Genomic DNA, 14742 nt, shown 5'->3' on the forward strand with positions numbered 1-14742 from the left:
TGGATAAATTAATGGAATTATGAAATCAGCTCTTCCTTTCCTTCCCCGAATGAATTCTGCGTACTTTTTAACTACAGAAAAACCCTGTTACTACTTTAGAAGACCAAACCTACAACTCACCTGGTTCGTTTAGTTGTGCTCTAGGACAAGGAAAGCTGTCTAAACTGTTTCTTTTCATGTAGACAGGCGAATTCTGAAAAACACTTCAAGTACTCGGGTATTTTTAGGGCTACAGTTACAGTGGGGTACTTCAAGCACATTAGACAGAAGTGTTGCCATTTGATTAAATAAACCGTATTAAGATAGTAGTAAACCTTAATAGTTGACATTAGTTGACATTAGTAGTAGTTATGCTAAGGCTTGATAGGCTGCATTTAACCTGTAGATGAACTCTTATAGCCAATTTCGAAATGTAAGCAGTGTAGTTAAGAAATAATTACTTATCTTAAGGAGTGTATCCATTTATCTAGAGAATGTACCTTTTGGCAGAAATTTAAATGTCAGAGAGATTATGGTACCAGGTATTGAGAATGAAGTAAGAATTTGTTATGATGAAGAAATCATGTAAAGAAACATATAAAAACCCTGTGAATTTGCTGTGAGATGGGGCTCTGTCTTTGGACGTTAGTCCACAGGCTCCCGGGCCCTCAATAAAGCACCGCATAAACGACTTCGGTTGTTTGTGTCTTCTTCGGATCGGGCAACAGAAGGATACACCCGACAACAGCTGCAAAAGGCAGCAGAAGTGCAAGACATGTCCTGATGTCCTCAGCTTGCTTGAGATACTAATAAAATACACGATGCCCAAACATAAGGTGTCACCGAAGCTGACAGAGAGCCTAACTTCAGAAGGCTTCTCGAGAAGCAAGATAATGAAGACTAGGTATGCAAAACACAAGCAAGAGAAGACCTATAGAGAGTAGATTAGTCACTCCGGAAACGTAATTTTGGATTTAAAAAAAAAAAAAAATTAAATCTGAAAACAACCACAACAACAACAAAAAAACCTAACATTAAAAGCTTGTCCTTCTATCTTGAAGACTATCAAGAAAGCACAAAGGCAACAACCTTCACGATATAAAACTAAGAACGTTAAAGGAATTATTACATCCTAGTTCAGTACTATATATTGAATAGAATTTACTTCTCAACACATCCTACTGAAACAGTGTAGCATTATTGTCTCTAGTGCAGTGGGAAATTCAGGGTAATGCAATAGAAATCAGTATCTGGTTCAATCGTTTGCTAACAGCTCGCACCCTTAGGCTAGCCCTGCCTCAGGGCAGAGAGCAAACAAGTGAGAAATGTAATGACAGAGAAGATGCTTCCTTTGCGTGCCGTCTCAAGTTTACTCAAAGCGATGACAGATGAGAACAAAGGAAAGGAAATAAATCTGAAGAGAAACTGAGAGGGCAGAACGCATACTCTTAAAAAAACCCCAAACCCAACAAGCCTTTAAATGTATATGAAAAATTGGGGCCTTTAAGAGAACTTGCCTTAGAATGTACAGCCTCTCTTAAGCGCAGACTGGGGGAGCACCTTAGAGGCTCCGGTAAAGGAGGCAAGGCAGGGGCAACTGGGTAAAAACCTGGAGGTGTGTTTCATTACTTTTTGAAATAGCATCCCATTTCATATTTATCTACCAAGACAGAAATAGGGGGAAAAAAATGAAGAATTAACTGAAAATCTCATAAAAGCATCTTATGCTTCCAAGAAGCAGAAAGGAATATTTTTTTTCCAGTCAGTGATATAAAGGACTCTAAACTCAAATTTATAATTAAAATTCCTGAATCTTACAGTTTCGCATATTTGCATCAGACACACTGATCTTAACTTCCTTTGTTGCCATAATATGAAGGGAGGCAGCAACGCTCCTTGCTTAGAGGCAGGACACCCAAAGATGACCCTGCAGCCAGCATAACACAGAAACCTGGCATATTTATTGCCAATGCCTAAGGTTCCCCTGCTCCCTACTACCTTTCTGCAAAGTTAACAGAGCTTACAGGATGTACTAGGTTAATTTACATCTAGTATATCCTGTATTTTAAACAAGTAAACTAATTCAAAATTCCCATTACCCTTCACAAAATACATTTAAAGACAGCTCATAAATTAAATAGTTTTTCTTAGTGCCCTAAGCATACATGCCATCTGTATATACAAAATTGTTAATTCGGAATTACCAAAAGCAAGAGCTTTTGCAATACGTGACAAGGTCACAACTGTACTCAGTACAAAGAAAACTGGAAAGAAACTACACTATACCTTGCCTTTTTGTAAGAGAAGAAAAAACTTCATGTTTTAGCCCATCTTTTTCTAGCTGAAACACATTCCTGGAAGTGCGTACATTTTAATTTTTTTTAATTTAAATGCATGGAAACTTTTAAAAACTATCTCAAGAATTTAAGTAAACTGTTCATGTGATTGCTTAGTATTTAAATACATGTTGACTCTCACAATGTTTGCTCAGGTTCTTATCGAAACAAATTGATTCTCACGCTCTTTCTATTGAGGCATCTCAGCTGAAACCATTTTTTTTATTAAACAGGAAAAAGAAGGAGACAAATTTGTAACTCATTTTATTTGTGTCTGAAAATCATGACAGTACTGCCAAGGGTCTTTGTTGCTATTGGGTGCATTACAAGCAGTAAACCCAGCTGATGTGAGCTGGGATTTCACATGAAGAGATTTTTTTGTACTTAGTATAGGAGTGAAGCTACTCAGTCCTCCCTACTAGATTTGGAAGGTTAAAATGCCACATAGTATGAAAAGGTAAAGTATACTGACAAAAGAAGGAACTGTAACGCCCACTAGGATTTCACTCAGTATTCAAGGTTGCAGAAATGTCCCATGCCTCCAAGTTCATGGTAAACAAAAGACATTACAAAAACTAGTTAGAAATTACAATGATGCTCAAATGAAGTTCACCTCAGTTACAACTTCAAAGAAAACAAATCCTGGTGGTAGTAAACTTTCTTAAAACAACGAAGCTGTAGCGCTTGTTGTTTGGCAGAACTAGGATCTCTTGAGACTGAAGTGAGTACAGTGGAACTGCAAAGACATTCTTTCATCCATTAACAAATCTCTCCCTAAAGACAACTCTTTGAAAACAGGAAGTCACTCTCTGCTTGATGACTCAGACTTCTGAAAATAAATGGCTTTGGAGGTTAAACAAACAAACAAACAAACCCCAAAAATCCCAAACACAGAAAACACAGCAAAATCCACATTTATATGTTGTTTGAAGCCCAGATATTGAAACACTGTAAACAATAAGACTATGAAACAACTTTGCTTGTCTTTCAGTTCGAGACTCAGAATGTAGTTTTCCACAAATACAAGTGTCATTCCAGAGTTTACTTTATAAAATGGAAAAGGTAGATGTGGTTTTAGAAATCATCAAGTTGTTCATAAGCCTGTGAAAGAAAAGCATAATGTGCTTGAGATTCAGAAATAAAAGCCTAATTTAATAACTGGTACTCTAATGCTACCTTAGAGAACAACTTACAATTGCATTTGTTATATATTTAATCAACTTTTTATTTCTTTATCCTCCTCCCCACACACAGGCAAAATAAAAGCAATAAATTGAAATATAGCCTAATGCTGTTGGGACAGCAGTTTAAAATTGAACAAAAAGCTTTTTGTCTACGCTTGGCTGCATCATCAGATTACAATTTTAAAAGTGCTACATAGCTGTACACAGACTATTTTTGACCAGTCATATCTAGTATAACTTTCTACTGTTGGTATATCTAAACTGAAGTCTTTCTAGAACTAGTACAGTATTGTGGCCAAACTTCTTCCCAACTAAGCTATTTTCAAAACTGGCAAAGTTTAGAAAACTTCGGGACAAAATTCATGATTCATCCAGTTTGTTGACAGCATTTTAAAAGAAGAAAAATTCTCAACATTTTAATCCCAGTTTCAAACTCCTGCCACCCTTCATTTCTAGTATCATAGAATCAGTATGCCTTATGAAAGAACTGTAATATCTAACTCCACAATACTTTTCCAGAATTTAAGTCCCTTGTTCAGGACAGCAGTAGTAGTTTGAGCTTACACAGTTTATCTGGACATATGAAAACATCTTGCCATGTCTCAAAATAGTCTTCTAAGTTAGGCAAGTAACATTCATTTCACAGAATAATTTGAGAATAAAAAAGGGTACTAGGATAAGGTAAGATACAAGACAAATTTATATTGCAAGGAAAGAGTCTTAATAGGAAGAGTGCAATTCCATTAAATAATACTTCTGTATTTCAGGACATAAATACTACTTTTTCCATAGAAGGCTCAGACTTTAAATACTGACATCTATCAGTTTCAGATTAGAGAGGAAATTAAGCAGTATGCACTGTAGGCATAAGCTAACTATACAAGCAGTAACACATGTATTAACAGCAAATTTGCAAAAATGCCTGCATTACTTCTCAAAATGTGAGTTATGAATGTTTTCATTCAAAGCTCTAAGAGAAGTGTTCCGTTTCTGTACAAGTACTTCAAGCATGAACTTTGTAAGCATTGATACATAATGGCATTGTCTTGAAGATACCTACAAGTTTGTTAAAAAATCTCACCAGACAGGATTTTTTTCTAGATTTGGTAACTGCTTACATAGTCCCAATTCCCATAGGCAACTGGGTGCTCACTTCCACAGTGGAAACAGCTTTTTACACCACAATTATTTAGACATGAAGAGAATTCTTATGTGGTTTTTTGCACTTCATCATTTCATTTGCAACATTTTGTCCAGTAACTTCCCTTTAAAAATCAGGACTGCTCCCTTCAAGCTTGCCTAAATTTTCAAGAATATTGGGATTTAGGTGTTACCTGGGTTACAGTGTGCTGGCTTTACACGTCTGATGTAAGTTCTAAATATGGGGGAGGGGGAAGGATATTCCCCATCTTTAGCACAATCTTTAGATGCTAAAGCCTAGAGATTCTGAAAATTTTACTTCCTTGTCAATAGTATTCTTTGGCTGGACACCAAGACCAGACCAAGGCCCTTTCTACGACGTTCTCAAAGAATTTTCTCTCACTCCCACCCAATGCCATCTGTACAGCTGCCTGGAAAAGAAACACATTAAAAAGACCAATAAAAGGACAGCCAGGACATATAAGTGTTACAAGACCTGAAAAAGTAGAGGTTGGAAATGAAGGGAAGAAAAATTCTGATTAGCTCACCAAAGGTAGGTACCAAGTAAAAAAAGAACTAGGGCATCTAGTGCTGCAATCTCCTCTACTCTGGGGACCAAGAATGATGGGGATCATCTTACAGTTTTTAATGATAAATGAAAAATAATTTCAATCTTAAATCTGGCTCTGCACAGTAGAAGTGTATTACCTCCATTAAACAATGGTGATGACTGATGAAACTACCAGCAGAAAGGATCAGCTGGACTCCTTAATTCATTTTGGGCAACATAAACTATCTCAAAGCTTACCAGTATTAGCTAACCTAGTCTGATTGAATTTTCAGGAATGAACTTGAACAAGCTCTCTGATAATTCTGTGCCAGAGAAACAGGAGGTACCAAGTATTTGGGTGTGACATTAATTTTCAGCAGCACAGCCAAGATCAGGAAATCATCTACAGTCCATGCATTCCACTTCTCAGTCCAACACTATTAATAGGTATTTCAAGTCTGCAAAATTCTACAGTCAATACTGCAAGAATGCTCTTCTGCAGATTTCCTTAAAACCAAACAAATAAAGTTTGGTTCATGCAAAAATCATGCAGAAAAATCATTCTGTCTCCCAAGATAATTTTTTTGCTAGACTAAGTAAATTTTAACAATTCATTCTCCCTGGAAAGAAAGGAAAATAGCAGGCAACACATTTTCAAGTTTCCAAAACAGCCACTGAGAGTGTAACCTTTGAAGACAGCTATTTTTCTGTTAAGACTTTTCCTTTTGCTAAAGCTTGGAATATTCCAAGTCCAGAAATGGAATTTCATTCAGTCAGAAATTCATTCACACTAACACATGGGATACTATTAGAAGAAATATCTATGGCATGTATTTGTCAGAAGACAAAGACATAGGGGTTCCTCTTCATCCTAAGATGTACGAATCTGCACTGTGCAAGAGATTTAAAAATCAATATTTACTAGCACTACTAAAACACAAAACATTCAAGTAGTATAACTGTAATGCAAGCCCTTGCATGGCAATCCAAATTTATTGAACTACTGATGCTAAGTCATACAAAATTGCACCACTTTAATTAAGGCTTTTAGTTTACATTTGGCCACCTCAAAGCAGTTGTAACATTAGGTTGGTCAATTTAAATACTGTGGCTCCCTGTTGGATATACACACAATCTTTACACCCAAACGTTAATGCATACAAAGCAACAAGGCATTGTTAAATAAATCAGCAAAAGTTAATTACTGCAACTTAGGCCCTGTGACCAATTACACATGATTAAAATTACTTCCCACATTCACATCCACAGTACTCTTCCACCATTTAACATCTCAACCAAAACGTTACACATGTAAAACAATCACTAACAGGCAAAAGTACTAAACCTGTATATTTGGTATTGCAAATACACTTATGCATGAGCAAGCAAGGGAATTCACAGTGAGAATCTACAGCTGCAGAAGCCCGAAAATGATTTACAAAAAATTGTTAAATCATTAAAAAATTGTTTTAAAATATACACTTCTTGTTGTAGACCCCCACTGTACACACAACTATAAACATTGTTCCCTATGTAAACAAGGAAAAGGAAACATACAATAAAAGGTTGAAAAGTCTGGACATTTCCTTCCCAACAGATATTAAAGGCCATGTCTTTAGTCAGACGTTATACTGAAAGGACTCTTAAAGACTAGGTCACTGTCTCCACAGGTTTTTCCTAAAATTAAAAAACTATATAGCCGTTGTGTTAATCAAAGCGCTTTTGTACAATACGATGATGATGATGATCCTGTACTTCTTTAAAAAAGTTACAATAAGCTACAAATACCGATGAAGCAAAGTTATCTGGAGTAGTCTATATAGGAGCTCTTTGGACTTTCTTTTATTATGCTAAAATAGTGGTGCTTTTAGGATTTACATTATTGTACTCTCCAATAGAAAGTGGGGATTGTTGAAGTATACAGTACACAGTTTTCATACATGTACAACATTGGTGGATGAACAATGTCTCTTATCAGTAATACTGGATGTAGGCTCTGGTTTTACCAGTTGCATACACAGAATATTTAGAAGTAAAAATCTCTCATGACACTGGAAAGTGATAGAATGTGCAAACTGATGTAGCTTTCATCCATTTCTTAAAGGGTACCACCACAGGAAAGTCCATTTAAGATGTTGGTAGGTTTAATAAAGTTGGAATGCTGGCACTGTTGAATTGGGCAACAGTTCTTCAGACCTGTAACAACAAAACAAGGGATTAGTATTAGTAACAACTATTTGTCCTTGCTCTTTACTTAGAACAGCTACAGCAGGAACTAGCAAAGTTCTTGACAAACAGAAAACAACCTTAACACTTCTCTAATCATACACTTCCTACCATACACATACAAATAACAGACTATCTCAATTACTATCCTAACTGGATTAGAATACATAGAGAAATCCAGGCTGAAGTAATATTTGATTGATAGGACTAGTTTTGCTTATAGCAAGACCATTCCCATGGCTTTAAAAACAAACACAATTGAAGGATCAAAGCTCCTGAATCAGAAAAGTCCCATTAAGGAAATGGAGAAACCATTTCTGCCACCCTCAGCTAATGATTTTGGAACCATCTTAATCTTACTTTTAACTGATCTAAGCTGTTCAAACTGAGGAGGTTTTAATATACCAAAAAAGAGTTACATATGGCACTACCTGATTTTTAATAAAAGCCTATGATTTCTGACAGTGAGATGCCCTACTAGGATCCTTCAGTATATTCAATAGGTCTATTGGATGACAAAATAACAGATCACAGTACTGAAGTAACTGCACCACTGTACATTCAATAACTCTGAAGGAAAGGGAGGTAACAGGTAACTTTGATGATGTCAGGTCAATCAAGACAGACTTCTGTCCATACTAAGGCGTGGAGATGGAAAGAGGGAAACACCTGCCCAGAAATAAAAAATAAAAAAAAAATTGCAGAAAAAAATCCACTCCTCCTAACTAACTTCTGGAAAGGCTTGCTTAAAGAGCAGGCTGGAGCTTGCTTTATCCTTCAGCACCATTCTTTGTGCACATAGTAAGGCACGTAGCAATTTAGCCAACTGCAAACAAGTAAGAAATTGATCTAGTAACCCATAGCTTCAGGTCAAATATTTGAAGTGTTACAATGATCACTTCACCTTTCTCATCCAAATATAGTAATTACAATTTGGCCTCCAAAAATATATCCACACAGTCTCAAGAAAGGAATCACACAAGCATATGCAGAAGTTCAAAGCAGAAAGAGACACCAGCATGCAGACTATAATATTGTACTGTCTGCATTCCAGGTAACTAAGCTCTTGCAGTAAACTCTATCAGGCCTTAAAAGAGAAAACTCTGTTTCCTAAAGCTTTGAAGTATCTGAGGAAGCACTCTTAATTTGATCTCTATCAACACCTTAAAGCTTTAACCCCCCTCCCCCCCCAAACTATTGTGAACAGTCTATCTTGCACATTATTTGTAGTTCTGACTTTGAAATGGCAAAATTAAAATCATAAACATTTCTGTGATCGTGTAAATGAAAAATTTTCAATGCTATTCTGCATCAACAGCTACTACAACTGTTTAAGGTTCTTTTACTTGCTGTTTTGTTTGTTTTGAATAGCCATAATGCACAGAAAAGTCTGAAATGTTTACCTGGCTCAGAGCTACAGTACAGCTATGCATTAAAGTAGCTGGCATGATGACTTTTTGCGTGCTTTTCCAGGCACTGGAGTTTTTCTGTTAATTTGTCGCACAAGGTCATAAAAGATCTGAAAAGATAGAAATAAGTTGATTATGGATATTAGGAGGATATTCTCTTAAAACCTTAAGCCTCGAATCTTCACACACTATACACTCACATACTCAAGAACCCCTGAAAATATTTAGTTCCCACAAGCTATAAAGTTAAATTGTATACTTATTTAATAACTGGTTGTGTTTCTTTTCTTGCTTAAGATCATTGTCTGCCAAGGGTTCAGTTTCAATAAAGCAAACTGGAAAGACATCTATAACCCATAGCTATTTAATCTCAAGGTCAAACTCATCTGAACTCACATGAAAAATGCCACAGTGATCAACTACTCTATGGTATTACTTTGCAGGTTAGCAGTAAGGTCAAGAAACAGGTCACAGTTTTCTTCTAACTCAAATCACTCTTAGGATATTCTTTTAAAGAAAATTCTAGTAAGTTTTAACTACACACATGACAGCATAAAATTTCTTAGAAAAGTAACTCATTTATGGGACTCTCACACTTTGAGTCCCCTAGTATTCTAGTAAGAACATGATTTTTTTGAAAGGCTGATTTAAAACAAATCAACATGCAAAATTTCAACAGCATCTGTTTCATTAATAATTGACATTGCTCCAATTACTACTTCATCTTGAAAACTAAGGAAATCCTCATGCTAAAGCCATCCTGGCACTTTCCTAAGCACTGGCTGCAAAGCAACAAGGGCTTATAGAATTTGCTGAAAGTTCTAGTTTATTGAATGTATGACTTTTATACAGTTATGGTGATTAATTCAAATTTTAAAAAAAGTCAATAGCTTCCAGAAATTCCCAACTAATTAAACACACATTACTTATTTTAAAAATCAGCTGTGTTAACACCACCATACTGTTTTGATTACTTGCAAGTCTTGCACAGAGGCCCTTTCAACTTGACTGATGCTGCCAACAATGTTTTCCAGATGACCTAATGAACTGTAGGATTTATCATAAAATTCAAGCTGTTCCAGAAATGTAAATACTTACACAGCTTCTTTTTTCTAAAATTTTTGTATCCCTTTCTTTATACTGGCACACCCTACTGGATGAAGAGGCATGCATTATGGCAGATCTCCAAAATGCATGCATTTGATTAATGATCTATCTCCAGTTAAACAAACAAGTAAATACATAGTAGAGAGGCTTTTGCATCCCTTTTACTTTACAGAGCAGCTAATTTTAACTAAGCTTTTAATAGTTTTTGTACTTACCATCTCAAATAGTGTTTATACCAAATAACTTAAATCAAATAGTTTTAGTAACTTAACTCCCTTAAAGGTCTTTTTTTAAAAAAAGTCTAGCAGTATAATCTCAACTGATAGAGATTATATCAACTAAGGAATGGAACATAAGAGAAACATTTATCCCAAATTCATACAAAGATAATTTAAAAAGTACATTAACTACACTAAAATCAATATAGTTTGAAAGAAACCTCATGTCAAAATTAAGTACATCCCTTAACATAATCATCTCACAATAGCAGGGTACAGTTTTGTTCATTATGGTGAATATCATTCATGATTTTGTTAGTTTTTCCTTGACAAACAGTAAATGGTTATCAGGACAGTGTCCCATTCTTCTACCCTGACACCTCTCCCCACCACAGGTAATATGCCTTACCTCGTTAACATTTATCTTTGATTTTGCAGAAGACTCTAAGAATGCACAGTTATTCCATTGCCTTGCTAGGTTCTGACCTTGTTCCTTTCCCACAACTCTTTCATCTTCCAAGTCACACTTATTGCCAACCAGAATCATAGGCACCTAAAGAACAATTCAATGCCAGAAAAGAAAGAATTAAAATTTTATAATGGCACAATGCAAATGCACACCTAAAAGGCATCTGATTCCTTAGAGGATCTGGACTTCCAGAATAATTAACCTCTGGTATAACTGAAACTTAAGTTTACAGCTGTGTGATATTTCAATCTTCAAATGAAAGTGACTGCATTTTGACTGGCTTTTGGCAGGGCAATAATGGTTTGAGGATTTAGTACACTGCCAGTTGAGCAAACTTCATGGGTTTTTTTAGAGGACTTAATGAGATTTCATTTTTAGATGTTTGAGGCATCAAGAAGTCTACGAAGAATTTACCAAATGATTCTTACAAATTCCAAAATCCTGGAAACAGTGTCCTGTGCTGGGTACCATGATGACAGATGCTAAAGCTCCTTTCACCTTTCCTCTACTCTCATTATATCACACAGTTCTTATTAGCAAGCTACAGCACAGAAAGAAAAGGAACATGCTACCTTACCAGCATCCCGACTAATGGTGAATTGACCTTTGTAGCAAGAAAATGCTATAATCTACACACACTCTTACTGCTGATTTCACATTTGAAATATTTCTTTCCTTTATTAGGGGACCAAGCATTCACTTCCTCCAATTGCTGTAAGGTTCTTTTCACATTTATAAAATATGATGTTTTAGCCTCACTTTATAGCTTTAATAACGCAAAGGGATGCATAACAGAAATTGTGTGGAAATAGGATGACCAAACTTAATTGCAAGCAGACAAAATGTAGATGCTACATAATGTGCAAGTTTAAAGGCTACAACTTAAAATTTTATGCTTTTAAAATACCATAAACAGTAGGGATATTGAGCAGAAAACTTCACTGATAGTAATTAAGGCAACAATAGTTGCTTTAGAAATGTTTGCTGCAGTCTAATGAATAAGGTTGTACCCAGTTTCAATTACGGTATTTTAAAGAAAGATTAAACAATTCTCCATAAAACACATGGCAAGTTACATTTCTTCAGTTTACCTTAAGAGTTGCATTTCTTTACTATGCATCTACTAGTTCACACATTTTAACTTAAAACTTGGAGACCACCTGACCCCAGTGTGTTCACTGCAACATGCTAATGAAAACTTTAAGTATTAAGAATTTTTAGAGATCTTACATCATCAGTGTCTTTGACTCGAAGAATCTGTTCTCTTAGATCCTGTAAATCATTAAATGTGGACTGAGCTGTGATGGAATATACTAATGCAAAACCTTGTCCATTTTTCATGTACAGATCTCTCATTGCTGTAAACTGTTCCTGTAATTAAAAAAAAAGATACAGATGTTGCATCCAATTTGCATTTTACTTGCACAAATTTCTATAAACTTTACGTCTAGTTTAGAGAAACTAGATTAATTTCACAGGAGGGAAGTACAGTAGAAGGTACACTGTAATCTGTAGATTACAGAACCTAAACTCCTCCTGAATCTCTCCTAACACACCATCTTCTCCATATCCTGATAGTTCCTTAAAATGGATCATAAAGTAAATGCATCATTTTCACCCCAATTTTGTAGTCTAAGCTATTTCCTATGTTAAATTCTACATAAATTTTCAAGGAGATGGACTAGAGGATGGAGACACTCAATAGACTTGTCACATTTCTGTGACTTCAGTGACAACTGATATTGCATATAAAGAGTTGTTGGTGCACTCTTACCAGTACAACTGTAGAATGGCATGTGCCTCTTTCGCATTGGTGACTTGGCTATCTGGTGCCTGATCAATCACTCCCTGTCCCTTGCTGTATGTCAGATGAAAAGTGCAATTTATTTCTAGAAAACAGCCACTCTATCTTACTGCATATTTACAGAGTATTAGTCTAATAGGGAATTTAAATAAGTTATTATTGGACCAGATTACTGCCATACTTCAGAGAACACATATTAAAATCCTAGAGTCTTTTAAACTCACTGGAATCAATAAAGGAAATTACTGGTTTCAGTAATTTTTGAACTTGTCAGAGAAAAACCTGACCAGTATGCAAAGGGTCAGCATAACCCTTGTGCTTTGAGCTCCTATAAGCTGACGGAAGCAACACTATTTTTATCCCAATGTCAGAGTACATCTCACACACAAAAGAAAAAGGACATCAGAAGAAAGCATGTATTCTCTACAGCAACAAAAATCAAATCTCAGTGTCCAATGGGTCCTGATTTTTTTCTGGGCAACAAACTTAAAACAAGAGCATAATCTTTTTAAATGCTTTATTTCTTTCCTATTACAGCATATGAGCTCATGGGAAACTTGCAATTAGTTTTCTGCTGCAATACTCAAGTTTTTTAAAAAATATGCTGTATATCAGTATTTAGAAAAGTTTTTTACTTACCGTTCCTGCAGTATCTAAGATTTCAAGCATACACTGCTGTGCATCTACTTCAACTTGCTGTCAAGAGAGAAAGATATGGTTATAATTTTTTCCCCTTGTAACTCTCCCCTCCAAAGACATCAGAAATTGTGTGATTTTTTTATAAGCAAATTCATAATGCATAAAGCAACATAATGGCTTAAGAAGACTATGGATATACACTTTGAAAACAGCAGGAAGAAGCCTTTCAAAGAGCCCCAGTGACATTTTCAAAAGCAGTGTCAGCAGCCAAGTACCACTTTGCAAAGTGATTAGGGATTTTCGATTATTTAAAAGGAGGCTGCTAAATTTGTAATGATGGTTATCAGCAACTAGCACAACTAATTTCCACTTGTTTCATGGATCATCACAGATTGAAAGAAAAGTACAAGTGAAATGGAGAAAACTGGATTGGCAAACTGAGGCTCACTTAATAGTAATTTACATCAACAAGAGAGTAAGAAGGACACAGCAAATGATTAAACAGCCACCACTGAAAGTGGTGTCCCCAAAACAAGCCTTTAGGAACACTAATTAGAAAATTGACCCAGCTTGGAAAAGTTTGCAAAAAATGGAAGGTTTAAGAAGACAGAACAATTTTTGTATTCATTTCAGAGTTCCTCTATCTAGTGGAAATACTTCAAGGAACGGGCCCTGAGGGCATCAAAAGACATGGAAGTGCCCTCAAGCTGACTACCCACATTTAATTTTTTTTTTTTTTTCCTTTCAAGCTATTGGCAAACTTCCCTTGTTTCCATCTGCATGTGAAATTCCTAGTTAACAGATTATCTCTTCTCCATTTATGCACTGTCAGTAATTTGCAGCTTTTCTTCTGTAACTAGAATTGAGCTGGGAACAGAGAAGGGGAGTATTTCCCCTCCTTTCACACCTTTCCCATGTCTCCTATGGACTGTGATTCCTTAAAAATAATCACAATTTTAACAGGTATTGTTACTGAAGTTATTCAGCTAATTAAGCAGCATTTCTTCACTTTATGAAGAAATATTTAGGGAGTAAACCAAAGCATAAAGTTTCAAGACTACAAACTCAATTATTTAGATGAACAAGTCACATCCTCTCAATTTTAAATATTATAAAATTACATTTAGCATAAATAGCATAGAATTTCAGAAGATATTCTGGTGACTGTAGGCTGCAGCAGCTCTTAATGCACCACCTTTGTTCCAATACATATGTAGCTCAGTGCTGAAAGATGAGGTCTTGCAGTTTGCCCATTCCCAGCTAGGGTTTGTGCATCTTGCTTCCCTTGTATAGACACCAACATTTTTGTGGCCACATGATGAGCAACATGAGAGTATGTGAATATGAAAAGTAATTCAGCTAAAAAAGATAGATAAAGAAACTGACACAGCCAAGAACTTATTTCTTGCACCAAATGGTTAATGGTAGCAGTTAGGATATAAATTATCTTAGTCTGGAATCTTAATCATGGTCTCAGGTGAAACTGAAAAGTGAGCAATATGGAGATTTAAGATGATGCAAGCAGAATCAGACCTTTCAGCCTGTCATGATGAAGACAGGAAGAGAGAAACTAACAGGCCACTTGCTGTAAATGCTTGTTCATTTATGACAGGTTTGTGTTAACTTATTAATAAAACAACAACCCATCTAATGGAAGCATATATAGCTATCATTTAAATTG

At 35.7% G+C, this 14742-nt stretch overlaps 1 protein-coding gene across 1 annotated transcript in view; it reads right to left on the minus strand.

Annotated features, from left to right (window-relative positions):
* Positions 1-2562: 2562 nt before the first annotated feature.
* Positions 2563-14742, minus strand: part of RAP1B (RAP1B, member of RAS oncogene family) — a 33318-nt gene continuing 21138 nt past the window's right edge. Inside the window, exons 4-8 of the mRNA XM_056512832.1 lie at positions 13062-13118; positions 11849-11989; positions 10559-10702; positions 8819-8934; positions 2563-7385 (exon numbers count right to left, since the gene is read on the minus strand). Coding sequence (XP_056368807.1) covers positions 8848-8934; positions 10559-10702; positions 11849-11989; positions 13062-13118 — 429 coding nt within the window. The 3' untranslated portion in view covers positions 2563-7385; positions 8819-8847. The remainder of the gene's footprint in view (positions 7386-8818; positions 8935-10558; positions 10703-11848; positions 11990-13061; positions 13119-14742) is intronic.

Source organism: Oenanthe melanoleuca, chromosome 1A, assembly GCF_029582105.1.
Source record: "Oenanthe melanoleuca isolate GR-GAL-2019-014 chromosome 1A, OMel1.0, whole genome shotgun sequence".
In the NCBI taxonomy this organism is placed as follows: Eukaryota; Metazoa; Chordata; class Aves; order Passeriformes; family Muscicapidae; genus Oenanthe; species Oenanthe melanoleuca.